Below are 16,249 nucleotides of genomic sequence, written 5' to 3'. Positions count from 1 at the left end.
TTCCTTGCCAGTATATGATCATGAATATTAAGGACATTGAGCCCACCATGCATTTTGGGTGAACATATGAGCTCTTATCTTAACAAATGTAGCCCTTTTCTATCCGCTTTGGTTTTCCATAGGCATTCCATTGCTTTAGACATGAAATTATCGATTTGTTTGTGCAACCAAGGTAGGAGTGGAAGATAAAACTGCACATATGCCATTATTATTGACTACACTATCCGCAATCGCAAATGTAAAGGCCATGTTGGTAATTTCCAATACTCAATTTTACAATGCAATTTGGCCATCACCCATTGAGTCTCATCCTTCAAAGACAACTCCCAACCAATGGGGTAACCCAAATGCCTGACTATCTCATTAGGTGGTAGCATCTGACCGGCCATAATATCTGATGCCAATCATAAACTCATTTGCTATATTATCAATGATTTGCCTTCTAGGGACAAATCCATATTGCGCTAGATGTAAACATGCATGTAGGACACCCTTTATTCTATTAACAAGCATCTTGGTGACCAATTTATATACGATAGGCATTAAAGAGATGGGACGCCAATCTGATATAGTTTCACTAAGTTGTTTTTTGGGCAATAACTTCAGCAAACATTCTTTCCAAGACAATGGCAATTGTCCAGCATTCCAATAGTGGTTTACCATAAGCAAAATTGGCGATTTCAAAATATTCCAAAACGTTTGAAAGAACTCTACAGTCAAGCCATCCCAGCCTGGGGTCTTCCATTTGCCTAGACCTTTTATAGCATCATCCAATTCTCCATCTATGAAGGGCTCATCCATGTTGTTAGCGTCTTGCCATGTGATGCCAGGCATAACCTATTGTAAGAAAAATTCTCGTGCATCAACAGCCTCCCAGGAAAGTGTAGAGGAGCAGCAAACATGCAGGAAAAGTATTCATGGCAAGTATCTGCAAGCTGAGTTTTCATGCATGTCCAAGTACCATCCATTCTTTTGACTCTTGCAATGCATTGTTTTTGTCTAGAAGTATGCAAGCCTTTGAAAAAAGATTTTGATGAGTAGCCTTTATCAAGTAATGGCTTCTGTCTCGCCCTAATTTGCATTTATTAAGCTTACGTTCATCATTATGGTGAAGGCAAATTTCAGCTTGTGTTAAGAGCTACTGTTCATCATTCCACTCCCCCCACACCACCACCACCACCACACACACACACACACACACATACATACATACATAATGTATGTATGTATGTATGTATATATATGCATGCGTGCATGTGTGTATAGAGTTGATTGATTGTCTGCTATTGGGATAATAGGACAGTCGACCTGTCACGATTGTGACGTATGTATGTATCAGATTCTCTCTTCATTGATGATTCCTGTTTTGCAGATGCAAAGAGTAACCAGCCAAGGAAACCCCTGCCCTTGACTAGTTGCGACTCTTCGCCTAAGGATGTACCTCTTCATCAAAGGATATACCTCTTCATCGAATAGCCACATCCCTTCGACGAATGGTTGTATCCCTTGATGAATGGTTGTGCCTCTACATCGAATAGACACATACATTAGCCTAAAGTTGTATCCTTTCGTCTATGGTCATGTCCTTTCGTCAAAGGACATGCCTCTTCAAATGTGTCTCTTCATCTCCTATATAAGAGACCTATTGTACTCAGTTTAATCAATTCAATTCAATCTTCTCTCAAGTGTTCTCTTGAAGTCTCTTGTTAAGTACTTAAGTAGTAATTACTACACAATATGAGGGATTAACAATATAATCCTCGCAGTGGTATCAGAGCAAAAACCTTTTCTACCTGTGGGTTGTGAAGCCCTCACTCTCTCCGCAGGCACTCCCCCTTCCACCCCTCTTCTTAGTGTTATATGGAAGCAGCGGAGCGATGGTGGACTTGGCGTAAAGCTTTGCCCATGGTGATGTAAAATATTTTTTTTTCCACACCCACACACACGCACCCTTTCGTGTCTCAGAGAGGGAGCCCTTTCTGCATACCTGGATGCCCCCCTCCCTGTTGCCGGTGGTGGTATCCGTTCGCTGCAGGTCATGAGCCCCCCCTCTTTGCTGAGTATCGAGCGCCCCCTCCTCGCTTCGTGCAGCTGCAGGCCATGAGCCCCCTCCTCGCTTCGTGCAGCTGCTGCTGCAGGCCATGCGCCCCCTCCTCGCTTCGTGCAGCTGCCGGCCATGAGCCCCCCTCTCTGCTGAGTATCGACCGCCCCCTCTTCGCATCGTGCAGATGCAGATTGCGGTACCTTTTCGATGAGGCACACCCCCTCTTCTGGCCATGTACGTAACGATTCCAGGCCACCATTACCCATAAACATCAAAAAAAAAAACAAAAATTTAGGCAAGCTGCGTGGCATTGGGCCCCTCATCAAAAAAAAAAAAACAGCGTGCTCTTACGTGCGCAAGTGTGAAGCGCCCCCCCACCCCACCCCCCCTTCCGTTGGCAATTCGACGCTTAACCCCCTGGCTGTTAGGATGCCGCCGACTGCACTTTCGTTGTCATCCTCTCTCCCGACTCTACACACATCACGCTGGGTGTGCGCTCTTGCCATTCACGTGCATGCTTCATGGACAATTTTCCGGAGGAGCCCTACATGCACATCCCCTACGTGAGTTACATCGACGAGATCCCTGAGGCTCTCCTTCCCGAACACAGCCCTCTGCGTGCCCCCACTCCAGAAACGGTGCCACTTTCCGCCGATGCTAAAATGGAGTCAATCCAATTGCTGAATGATGGGAATTATTATAAGCAAATTCCATGAGTGGCAAATAATCTTCCCACGATGCCAAACGGGCTTGAATGTAATGTCGAATCATTTCTTCCAAAATCTGATTGACTCTTTCAGTCTGTCCATCTGTTTGAGGATGACAGGCTGAACTAAACAACAAATTCGTGCCAAGAGATTTGAACAAAGACGTCCAAAAATGTCCAGTGAATTCGGGATCCCTGTCAGAGATGATGGTCTTCGGCAAGCCATGCAATTTGAAGACATGTTGCACGAACAATGACGCCACATCTGGCGCTGAAGCACCTTTCTTGCAAGGAATGAAATGCGCCATTTTGGAAAATCGATCAACCACTACAAGAATCTAACCATTGCCTTTGGATGAACAAGGCAAAGTGGTAATAAAATCCATATTGATACTTTCCCATCTCTCATTGGGAACTGGCAAAGGTTGAAGTAAACCTTGAGGAAATTGTCGAGAGGCTTTCATTATCTGACACCAATGACAAGCTTTGACAAATTTGATAACATCTTGCTGCATCTGAGGCCAGAAGTATGTAACAGACAAAAGCCGATATGTCTTGTTGATACCCGAATGAGCAGCATAAGGAACTTCATGATGCTCTTGAATGAGAATCTTCCGCAATGAAGTATTGTGAGGCACACAAATGCGATCAGAAAAGAACAGCAATTCATCTACGATGGTGTAGGCTGCAGACATGTTCATTTCTGCAGGACTGGGATTAGAAGATTTGAGAGCACGGAACGCATCTCCAAAATCTCTATCAGTCAAATACTCATTCTTGAAACAAGCAGGGATTTCCATTTGCACATCTGTGATGGCAAAATTAGTGGCTCGAGGCATGCGGCTCAAAGCATCTGCAACCACATTCTAAAGACCAGGAACATACTGGATAGTCATGTGGAAATTAGCCAAGAATTCAACCCATCGGCCTTGTCCAGAGTTCAATACAGGCTGAGTGAAAATGTACGTCAGAGATTGATGATCAGTACGTACAACTGAATCTGCTCCAAGAAGATAATGTCTCCAAGTCCGATAAGCATGCACGATTGCCAAAAACTCCTTATCATACACAGGATACCTGCTTTGAATGGCTGAAAACTTCCTGCTGTCAAAAGCAATGACACGATCATTCTGCATCAAGACTCCACCACAAGCACAATCTAAGGCATCTATCATTACATCAAAGGGCTAGGTTGGATCTGCAATGGCCAAGACCGGGTTGTCGTCAAGGCATGCTTGAGATCATTGAAGGATTGCTCAGCTTAAGAAGACCCCTTAAGTTTATCCAGCTTTGTCAATTCTATCGAAGGGGCAGCAATCTCTGAAAACCTATGCACCTTGTTGGATAAAAGTTAGCAAGTCCCAAGAAAGATCGAACATCTGAAATGGTGAGAGGCAAAGGCCAATCCACAATCGCTTGAATCTTCTTAGGATCCACTGCAATCCCATTAGCAGAAATGATGTGACCAAGATATTCCACATGGTTCTTGAAAAATTCGCTCTTCTTCTTGTTGATGTACAGCACATTGGTGCGTAGTACTTCAAAGACAATCTGTAAATGCTCTTTGTGATCGACCAAAGATCGGCTAAAAACTAGAATATCATCGAGATAAACGATCACAAACTTGTCTAGGTACGGCCCAAAAATTTCATTCATCGGGGTCATAAAAGTGGCCGGGGCATTGGTTGACCCAAAAGGTATGACCAAGAATTCATAATGGCCATATTTTGTCCGAAAGGCTGTCTTGTATTCATCACCATTACGGATACGAATTTGATGATAGGTGGACTTCAAATCAATCTTGGAAAACACCTTTGCACCAAGCAGCTGGTCGAACAACTCCTCGATGGAGGCAAAGGAAATTTGTTTTTGATTGTCAGCTTGTTGAGAGCACAGTAATCAATGCAAAGCCGCATTGATCCATCCTTCTTTTTGACAAGCAAAACCAGGGCTTCGAAGGGACTTTTGCTAGGACGGATGTGACATTTTTCCAGCAACTCCTGTAATTGCCTTTGTATGTCCTGAGATTCAGAGTAAGAAACACGGTATGGAGCTCAGGTTGGAGGAGGTAGACTTGGGATAAGATCAATCGGGTGATCCATAGGGCGACGAGGAGGTAATGTCGTCGGAAGATCATTCGGAAACAGATGCTGAAAAGGCGTGAAGAAGGGTTGCTCCAAGTAAGCAGCAGTTGATGACGAGGCTTGAGATTGCTCACTAGTTTGTGCTTCAATCTCTCGTGTAACATGACCTGGCTGTTGTACAGTTACGTTTCCGGACGAGCCGCTTGACTTGCAGAGTAGAAACAACAGTGATGGGTTTGGCATTGAAAAGGCCACGAAGTTCCAGCTCTCGACCATCATGGTATAGCTGGACCGAATGAGAACGAAAGCTGATCACTAGATCATATCGATACAGCCAAGATTGTCCCAATATCATGTCATAATGTGACAACGGCATCACTGAAAAATTAAGGTGATCTTGGTAATCTTGAATCTGGAACGGAAGCTTTTGCACCTTTTTGTTACAATTAAGGAAGGAACCATCAGCAAGCTCTACTTGAAAAGCATCCAAAAAATGTTGTGTCTGCAAGCGAAGCTTGTGAACCAAAGAAGTGCCCACAAAATTAGTGGAACAGCCACTGTCCACCAGCACATTGATGGGATGGTCGCCAATGAAACCCAAAAAACTAAGGACCTGCTTGGAAAGATTCACCGGAACAGGGTTGGTACTTTGGCCATTAAGCATCAGGGTATTGACAACTTCAGAAACTCGAATAAAGCAAGCTGTTTGTTTGTCTTTGTCTTTCACAGGAGGCGGGTCATGATCAGCATGGTGGCAATTGTCCACCTGAGAATTGCGCCGAGTGTTGGAGGGTTTAGGACGCTGAGGACATTCATACCACCGGTGATCGCCAGAACAAATTGTACAGAGGCCTAGACGACTAGGTTGGGATGAAGTGGCAGTGGATGAGTAACCAACCAAGGGAACCCCTTCCCTGGACTAGTTGCGACTCTTCGCCAAAGGATGTACCTCTTCATCGAATAGCCACATCCCTTCGACGAATGGTTGTATCCCTTGATGAATGGTTGTGCCTCTACATCGAATAGACACATCCATTAGCCTAAAGTTGTATCCTTTCGTCTATGGTCATGTCCTTTCGTCAAAGGACATGCCTCTTCAAATGTGTCTCTTCATCTCCTATATAAGAGACCTATTGTACTCAGTTTAATCAATTCAATTCAATTCAATCTTCTCTCAAGTGTTCTCCTGAAGTCTCTTGTTAAGTACTTAAGTAGTAATTAGTACACAATATGAGGGATTAACAATATAATCCTCACAGTGGTATCAGATCAAAAACCTTTTCTACCCGTGGGTTGTGAAGCCCTCACTCTCTCCGCAGGCACTCCCCCTTCCACCCCTCTTCTTACTGTTGTATGGAAGCAGCGGAGCGATGGTGGACTTGGCGTAAAGCTTTGCCCATGGTGATGTAAAATATTTTTTTTTCCACACCCACACACATGCACCCTTTCATGTCTCAAGAGGAGAGGGAGCCCTTTCTGCATAACTGGATGACCCCCTCCCTGCTGCCGGTGGTGGTATCCGTTCGCTGCAGGTCATGAGCTCCCCGTCTCTGCTGAGTATCGAGCGCCCCCCTGCTCGCTTCGTGCAGCTGCAGGCCATGAGCCCCCTCCTCGCTTCGTGCAGCTACAAGCCATGAGCCCCCTCCTCGCTTCGTGCAGCTGCCGGCCATGAGCCCCCTCTCTGCTGAGTATCGACCGCCTCCTCTTCGCATCGTGCAGATGCAGATTGCGGCGCCTTTTCGAAGAGGCACACCCCCTCTTCCGGCCGTGTACGTGACGATTCCAGGCCGCCATCACCCATAAAAATCAAAAAAAAAATTAGCCAAGCTACGTGGCATTGGGCCCCTCATCAAAAAAAAAAAAAAAAAACAACGAGCGTGAAGCGCCCCCCCCCCCCCCCCCCCCCCCCCCCCCCTTCTGTTGGCGATTCGACGCTTAACCCCCCAGCTGTCAGGATGCCGCCAACTGCACTTTCGCTGTCATTCTCTCTCCCGGCTCTACCCATGTCACGCTGTGTGTGCGCTATTGCCATTCACGTGCATGCTTCATGGACAATTTTCCAGAGGAGCCCTACATGCACATCCCCTACCTGAGTTACATCGACAAGATCCACGAGGCTCTCCTTCCCGAATACAGCCCTCTGCTTGCCCCCACTCCAGAGCCGGTGCCACTTTCCGCCGATGCTGAAATGGAGTCAATCCAATTGCTAAATGATGGGTATTATTATAAGCAAATTCCACGAGTGGCAAATAATCTTCCCACGATGCCAAACGGGCTTGAATGTAATGTCGAATCATTTCTTCCAAAATCTGATTGACTCTTTCAGTCTGTCCATCTGTTTGAGGATGATAGGCTGAACTAAACAACAAATTCGTGCCAAGAGATTTGAACAAAGACGTCCAAAAATGTCTAGTGAATTTGGGATCCCTGTCAGAGATGATGGTCTTCGGCAAGCCATGCAATTTGAAGACATGTTGCACGAACAATGACGCCACATCTGGGGTTGAAGCACCTTTCTTGCAAGGAATGAAATGCGCCATTTTGGAAAATCGATCGACCACTACAAGAATCTGAGCATTGCCTTTGGATGAACGAGGCAAAGTGGTGATAAAATCCATACTGATACTTTCCCATCTCTCATTGGGAACTGGCAAAGGTTGAAGTAAACCTTGAGGAAATTGTCGAGAGGCTTTCATTATCTAACACCAATGACAAGCTTTGACAAATTTGATAATATCTTGCTGCATCTGAGGCCAAAAGTATGTAACAGACAAAAGCCGATATGTCTTGTTGATACCCGAATGAGCAGCATAAGGAACTTCATGATGCTCTTGAATGAGAATCTTCCGCAATGAAGTATTGTGAGGCACACAAATGCGATCAGAAAAGAACAGCAATTCATCTACGATGGTGTAGGCTGCAGACATGTTCATTTCTGCAGGACTGGGATTAGAAGATTTGAGAGCACGGAACGCATCTCCAAAATCTCTATCAGTCAAATACTCATTCTTGAAACAAGCAGGGATTTCCATTTGCACATCTGTGATGGCAAAATTAGTGGCTCGAGGCATGCGGCTCAAAGCATCTGCAACCACATTCTAAAGACCAGGAACATACTGGATAGTCATGTGGAAATTAGCCAAGAATTCAACCCATCGGCCTTGTCCAGAGTTCAATACAGGCTGAGTGAAAATGTACGTCAGAGATTGATGATCAGTACGTACAACTGAATCTGCTCCAAGAAGATAATGTCTCCAAGTCCGATAAGCATGCACGATTGCCAAAAACTCCTTATCATACACAGGATACCTGCTTTGAATGGCTGAAAACTTCCTGCTGTCAAAAGCAATGACACGATCATTCTGCATCAAGACTCCACCACAAGCACAATCTAAGGCATCTATCATTACATCAAAGGGCTAGGTTGGATCTGCAATGGCCAAGACCGGGTTGTCGTCAAGGCATGCTTGAGATCATTGAAGGATTGCTCAGCTTAAGAAGACCCCTTAAGTTTATCCAGCTTTGTCAATTCTATCGAAGGGGCAGCAATCTCTGAAAACCTATGCACCTTGTTGGATAAAAGTTAGCAAGTCCCAAGAAAGATCGAACATCTGAAATGGTGAGAGGCAAAGGCCAATCCACAATCGCTTGAATCTTCTTAGGATCCACTGCAATCCCATTAGCAGAAATGATGTGACCAAGATATTCCACATGGTTCTTGAAAAATTCGCTCTTCTTCTTGTTGATGTACAGCACATTGGTGCGTAGTACTTCAAAGACAATCTGTAAATGCTCTTTGTGATCGACCAAAGATCGGCTAAAAACCAGAATATCATCGAGATAAACGATCACAAACTTGTCCAGGTACGGCCCAAAAATTTCATTCATCAGGGTCATGAAAGTGGCCGGGGCATTGGTTGACCCAAAAGGTATGACCAAGAATTCATAATGGCCATATTTTGTCCAAAAGGCTGTCTTGTATTCATCACCATTACGGATACGAATTTGATGATAGGCGGACTTCAAATCAATCTTGGAAAACACCTTTGCACCAAGCAGCTAGTCGAACAACTCCTCGATGGAGGCAAAGGAAATTTGTTTTTGATTGTCAGCTTGTTGAGAGCACGGTAATCAATGCAAAGCCGCATTGATCCATCCTTCTTTTTGACAAGCAAAACCAGGGCTCCGAAGGGACTTTTGCTAGGACGGATGTGACATTTTTCCAGCAACTCCTGTAATTGCCTTTGTATGTCCTGAGATTCAGAGTAAGAAACACGGTATGGAGCTCGGGTTGGAGGAGGTTGACTTGGGATAAGATCAATCGGGTGATCCACAGGGCGAGGAGGAGGTAATGTCGTCGGAAGATCATTCAGAAACAGATCCTGAAAAGGCGTGAAGAAGGGTTGCTCCAAGTAAGCAGTTGTTGATGACGAGGCTTGAGATTGCTCACTAGTTTCTACTTCAATCTCTCGTAACATGACCTGGCTGTTGTACAGTTACGTTTCCGGACGAGCCGCTTGACTTGCAGAGCAGAAACAACAATGATGGGTTTGGCACTGAAAAGGCCACGAAGTTCCAGTTCTCGACCATCATGGTATAGCTGGATCGAATGAGAACGAAAGCTGATCACTAGATCATATCCATACAGCCAAAATTGTCCCAATATCATGTCATAATGTGACAATGGCATCACTGAAAAATTAAGGTGATCTTGGTAATCTTGAATCTAGAACGGAAGCTTTTGCACCTTTCTGTTACAATTAAGGAAGGAACCATCAGCAAGCTCTACTTGAAAAGCATCCACAAAATGTCGAGTCTGCAGGCGAAGCTTGTGAACCAAAGAAGTGCCCACAAAATTAGTGGAACAGCCACTGTCCACCAGCACATTGATGGGATGGTCGCCAATGAAACCCAAAAGACTAAGGACCTGCTTGAAAAGATTCACCGCAACAGGGTTGGTACTTTGGCCATTAAGCATCAGGGTACTGACAACTTCAGAAACTCGAATAAAGCAAGCTGTTTGTTTGTCTTTGTCTTTCACAGGAGGCGGGTCATGATCAGCATGGTGGTAACTATCCACCTGAGAATTGCGCCGAGTGTTGGAGGGTTTAGGGCGCTGAGGACATTCATACCACCAGTGATCGCCAAAACAAATTGTACAGAGGCCTGGACGACTAGGTTGGGATGAAGTGGCAATCAATGGGTAACCAACCAAGGGAACGCCTGCCCTAGACTAGTTGCGACTCTTCGCCAAAGGATGTACCTCTTCATCAAAGGATGTACCTCTTCATCGAATAGCCACATCCCTTCAAAAATGGTTGTATCCCTTGATGAATGGTTGTGCCTCTACATCGAATAGACACATCCATTAGCCTAAAGTTGTATCCCTCGATGAATGGTTGTGCCTCTACATCGAATAGACACATCCATTAGCCTAAAGTTGTATCCTTTCATCAATAAGAATGCACGATTGCCAAAAACTCCTTATCATACACAGGATACCTGATTTGAATGGCTGAAAACTTCCTGCTGTCAAAAGCAATGACAGGATCATTCTGCATCAAAACTCGACCAGAAGCACAATCTAAGGCATCTGTCATTACATGATAGGGCTGGGTTGGATCTACAATGGCCAAGACCGGGGTTGTCGTCAAGGCATGCTTGAGATCATTGAAGAATTGCCCAGCTTTAGAAGACCAATTCTATCAAAGGGGCAGCAATCTCTGAAAACCTATGCACCTTGTTGTGATAAAAGTTAGCAAGTCCCAAGAAAGATCGAACATCTGAAATGGTGAGAGGCAAAGGCCAATCCACAATCGCTTGAATCTTCTTAGGATCCACTGCAATCCCATTAGCAGAAATGATGTGACCAAGATATTCCACATGGTTCTTGAAAAATTCGCTCTTCTTCTTGTTGATGTACAGCACATTGGTGCGTAGTACTTCAAAGACAATCTGTAAATGCTCTTTGTGATCGACCAAAGATCGGCTAAAAACCAGAATATCATCGAGATAAACGATCACAAACTTGTCCAGGTACGGCCCAAAAATTTCATTCATCAGGGTCATGAAAGTGGCCGGGGCATTGGTTAACCCAAAAGGTATGACCAAGAATTCATAATGGCCATATTTTGTCCAAAAGGCTGTCTTGTATTCATCACCATTACGGATACGAATTTGATGATAGGCGGACTTCAAATCAATCTTGGAAAACACCTTTGCACCAAGCAACTGGTCGAACAACTCATCGATGGAGGCAAAGGAAATTTGTTTTTGATTGTCAGCTTGTTGAGAGCACGGTAATCAATGCAAAGCCGCATTGATCCATCCTTCTTTTTGACAAGCAAAACCAGGGCTCCGAAGGGACTTTTGCTAGGACGGATGTGACATTTTTCCAGCAACTCCTATAATTGCCTTTGTATGTCCTGAGATTCAGAGTAAGAAACACAGTATGGAGCTCGGGTTGGAGGAGGTTGACTTGGGATAAGATCAATCGGGTGATCCACAGGGCGACAAGGAGGTAATGTCGTCGGAAGATCATTCGAAAACAGATCCTGAAAAGGCGTGAAGAAGGGTTGCTCCAAGTAGGCAGTTGTTGATGACGAGGCTTGAGATTGCTCACTAGTTTCTGCTTCAATCTCTTGTAACATGACCAAGGCTGTTGTATAGTCACATTTGCGGACGAGCCGCTTGACTTGCAGAGCAGAAACAACAGTGATGGGTTTGGCACTGAAAAGGCCACGAAGTTCCTGCTCTCGACCATCATAATATAACTGGATCGAATGAGAACGAAAGCTGATCACTAGATCATATCGATACAGCCAAGATTGTCCCAATATCATGTCATAATTTGACAACGGCATCACTGAAAAATTAAGGTGATCTTGGTAATCTTGAATCTGGAACTGAAGCTTTTGCACCTTTTTGTTACAATTAAGGAAGGAACCATCAGCAAGCTCTACTTGAAAAGCATCCACAAAATGTCGGGTCTGCAGGTGAAGCTTGTGAACCAAAGAAGTGTCCACAAAATTAGTGGAACAACCACTATCCACCAACACATTGATGGGATGGTCGACAATGAAACCCAAAAGACTAAGGACCTGCTTGGAAAGATTCACCGGAACAGGGTTGGTTCTTTGGCACTAAGCGTCAGGGTACTGACAACTTCAGAAACTCGAATAGAGCAAGCTGTTTGTTTGTCTTTGTCTTTCACAGGAGGCGGGTCATGATCAGCATGGTGGCAACTGTCCACCTGAGAATTGCGTCAAGTGTTGGAGGGTTTAGGGCGCTGAGGACATTCATACCACCGGTGATCGCCAGAACAAATTGTACACAGGCCTGGACAACTAGGTTGGGATGAAGTGGCAGTCGATGAGTAACCAACCAGGGGAACCCCTGCCCTCGACTAGTTGCGACTCTTCGCCAAAGGATGTACCTCTTCATCAAAGGATGTACCTCTTCATCAAATAGCCACATCCCTTCAACGAATGGTTGTATCCCTTGATGAATGGTTGTGCCTCTACATCAAATAGACACATCCATTAGCCTAAAGTTGTATCCTTTCGTCTATGGTCATGTCCTTTCGTCAAAGGACATGCCTCTTCAAATGTGTCTCTTCATCTCCTATATAAGAGACCTATTGTACTCAGTTTAATCAATTCAATTCAATCTTCTCTCAAGTGTTCTCCTGAAGTCTCTTGTTAAGTACTTAGTAGTAATTAGTACACAATATGAGGGATTAACAATATAATCCTCACAGGACCCACCCAAGAGGCTGAGGTCAGCATTGGCCTTACGTTGTTTAAAAGCATACTAGTGGCTAAAGGGTTAATAGGACCCACCCAAGAGGCTGAGGGCTAGCAAGGCTGAGGTCTACATTGGCCTTAGGTCGTTTAAAAGCATTCTAAAAATGGTAAAAAGCCCAATAACAAGGTTGTGTGCTCATAATAGCTAGGACTATACTATAAAATAGCACCATGGTAAAAAGCCCAATAATAAGGTTGTGTGCTCATAATAGCTAGGACTATACTATAAAATAGCACGATGGGCTCACTTATGATTATTATGGTGCATTGGACCTCAAAGCCAGGAGTAGCTCTATATGGGCAGGCGACTTCGTGGTATTGGACACCAAGGCGTGCTGTCTAGGAGGAGCTCACTCAAGGCAATCTATTCCTCCGGCTTGGGGGTGGTTCCTGACACGAAGTATGGCTGGGAGGTGAGTAGCTAGCCAAATTCTATTGCGGTCGTTGACGCTGCATTCGATGCAGTTTATCCTAATCTTGGGAGGGTTCTCAGATGCGTGATCCCTACAAAATGGTTGAAAATATCATCAAGCTTTGAAGACATATGCACCAGAACCAAGAGAAAAACACATGGATGTCAAATGAGATGCAAGAAATGTTTGCAAAATGTCACAAGTACACACAATGTCTTACGCTGCCAGGGATTCAAATAAATGTGCAGTATGCAAAGATGGTAAACTCATCATCTAATAGAAAATGGCACCACAATCTAAACAACGATACACAGAATATGAGACTGAAGAGACACCATCCATAGCAGTTTTGACCTCTTTAAACCAAGCAAAAGCTCATGCTAACTAACTGTACAGAAGTCTCCCTCCTTGAGCTGATGCTGTACATGTATAGGAAACTCAAACAGTTTCCTCCCAACAAGCGTTGAATACAATGCACGAATATACATTGGGGAATATAAAGTATTTATTGCACCTGAATTCAATAGTTCCATAATCCATTCTGTCCTAAGGCAGCCCATCAATGCTACATGGCGCTACATATATGCTCATTTTTTCCTTGTAATCAAGTCCCATTTTCAAAAATCCGCAAAATTTACACAACAGAATACTCCATTTGAAAGTTGCAAAACAGGCATAATGTGGTATACGTGGCTATTGGTTTGAGAGTACAGGCAAAGCTTTGGCTTCTCTTCAACCCAAGCCGGACATGGCTAGGGAGATCATAGCCAGCAATACAGCATGGTATATTACCATCATTCTGATGTAGGTCCGGCATTGAGAATGGCAGTACCACATGCTAGATTGATCATAGCCAGCAATGCAGCATGGCAGATAACCATCATTCTGATTGGCATCGAGAGTGGCAATACCACATTGCTAGATTGACACAGCCATCATCCATTTCTTTGTAGTATTGACACAGCCAACGTCCAGTTTATTTTTGTTTGTAGCAAGTCTTCCCCTGTGATTAAAAGCATCGATCTCTAATCCATATTTAACACAAGATTAAAGGCACGTAACCACTTGTTTTGTCTACCGGGATTATAGACACAAAGGTACTGTGTATTCTCCAAGAAAAGTTGACCTAATTGTCTTTCACAGTGCTGTTAACAACAAATTTGAATTTGGGCAGTAATAATTATACGATTAAAAATGTGGGGTGATTGTATTTGCCTTTCTGCTCTTTCTTGAGGGATTTGAGCTCCTGTTTGCTGAGTTTCTTGTTGGGCTGCGCTTGCTTGGGCGGCATGATGATGCTGGGCTCCGCTTCAATGTTGGGTAGTTATGATTGTTATATTATTATTATTATGCATTGCCTAATTTTGTCACATTACTATTCTGCATAGTAAAATGATTGCCAAAAATTGCTCTATGTTTATTCTGCATAGTAAAATATTGACAAAATTTTGATACATATATTTATTTTTTTAGTGTTTTGTGTTCTCATACTTAAATTTCCTGATGAAATAAATTAGTGAAGAGTTCACCATATTCGTGTTAAAGGCAAGACTATGCAATATTTCTTCATTGAAAATCTCTCTCTCTAATGGGATTGCCCTTGGGATGAAATGGACCCACCTAGGTTCAAGTCTCTTTGTGCTGCTGCACAAGCTACTCCCAATGCATCTACACCATCAGTCGGTTGTCATGTTGCGCCTATAGGTCTCATGTGTTGCTTCACCTAGAGTGATCCACCATGTGGCTGCGCAACCAGCCCCTTGTCCCCTTATGCACCTGCTGTCTTGTGCGCATGCTGAGTACATCCCAGGGCTACACATCCAAGGTTGCCCTTGCCCACATGTTGCTTTACATGTCTAGGGTACCAAAACCCACAGCCTTCAGAGAGTTGACCAAGGTAAACGAGAGTTCTCAGATTTCTACACATCCCCTAAAGTTTAAACGCATGAATCTCCTTATCCCCCTCTTCTGAGAAGGATGACTGCATCAATCTCTCCCACAAGGCTCTCTCTACTCTGCATTGCACGCCTCTACCCGCACCTCTGTAGGTTGCCTCGATGCCCTGTGCGCAGGCCACCTCGCTGCGCTGCTCTGCACGCCTCTACCCACACCTCTATAGGTTGCCTCGCTGCCCTTTTCCCACCCACCCTTGCTCAGGCCCCTAAGGCAACAACTAGTAGGGGAAAACATGTCTCAACCCCTGGAGGGGGAACAGGATGGTGAGACAACCTTTCACACCCCCACGAAGGCACCAACAAATGCCTACCACAGAAGACTGAGGGAAGGAATCATGTCCCCTGGCTCATGAAGGATTACGAAGATGACCCGACGAGATGAGGCCCTTTACGAGGAGATATAGCTTCAAATAAGGACAGAGATGAATACCATGCGACAGGAGCTTGAAAAGGAATGGACCGAGCAGATGCATGCCCAAAGGAAAGTGATATACGAAATGCTGAAGGAAGAGATATATGTCCAATTGAAGGGAGAAATGCAAGCCCAAGTACGGGTCGAGATGGAATTAGCCCAAGTCTTGATGCACACGGAAATGAAAAAAGAGATGCAGAAATGGAAGGATGAAATGCTCCGAGAGATTGGCACAACAGTTGCATCGTACGAAGGCACTTTGAAGACATGTATGGCTGACCGCGAAAAAGACATCACAGAAATGCAAAACACTTTGGAATCATGTAAGGCAAAAGTAGCTGCAGGTGAGAAGGAAATGCATTCATGGGCTGAAATTGCCAGTGCCACAAAGAAACAAATTACACAGCCCCAATCAAGGAAGCCTACCACAACCAAACTTGTCTACACTTGCTCTCCCTGAATCATTTGCAAAATCATTTGCAAAATCGCTCTCTCGCTCTTTCCTGTTGCCTCGCCTTCTCAAGCTCCCTCGCTATCACCCATCTTTCCCTCTTCTTGCAAAATCCCACAACCAGAACCTGCCATGGCTAGCAGCATAGCAAGCCAATGGAGTTTGATTCCTGTAGCACCATACTAGACCTTGTGTTTCAGCAAGAGGTCGTACTATTCAAGCTTCGCCTCCAAAGAACTAGACAAGCCTGCAAGAAAACATAGAAGCCAAAGTGTGGCTAGCAGAGTTGTCAAAGAACAACACAGTCAAGATGGAAGGGCGTAAGGCAGTGCCATTCACGTGAGAAAACATCGCCAAGGCATTCAATCTTCACGTCGAA

The 16,249-nt window shown here is 44.5% G+C and overlaps 1 protein-coding gene across 1 annotated transcript in view; it reads right to left on the bottom strand.

The window, feature by feature from the left end:
• Positions 1-14,370, bottom strand: part of LOC147631402 (uncharacterized) — a 166,436-nt gene extending 152,066 nt beyond the window's left edge. Inside the window, exon 1 of the mRNA XM_086809182.1 lies at positions 14,268-14,370. Within this exon, the coding sequence (XP_086665308.1) occupies positions 14,268-14,343 (76 nt within the window). The 5' untranslated portion in view covers positions 14,344-14,370. The remainder of the gene's footprint in view (positions 1-14,267) is intronic.
• Positions 14,371-16,249: the final 1,879 nt, after the last annotated feature.

Source organism: Cibotium barometz, chromosome 15 (genome assembly GCF_041138505.1).
Source record: "Cibotium barometz isolate CiBa-2024 chromosome 15, ASM4113850v1, whole genome shotgun sequence".
NCBI classification, from domain to species: domain Eukaryota; kingdom Viridiplantae; phylum Streptophyta; class Polypodiopsida; order Cyatheales; family Cibotiaceae; genus Cibotium; species Cibotium barometz.
Note: the sequence above shows the minus strand (reverse complement) of the source record. Positions and strands in the feature narration are given on the sequence as shown.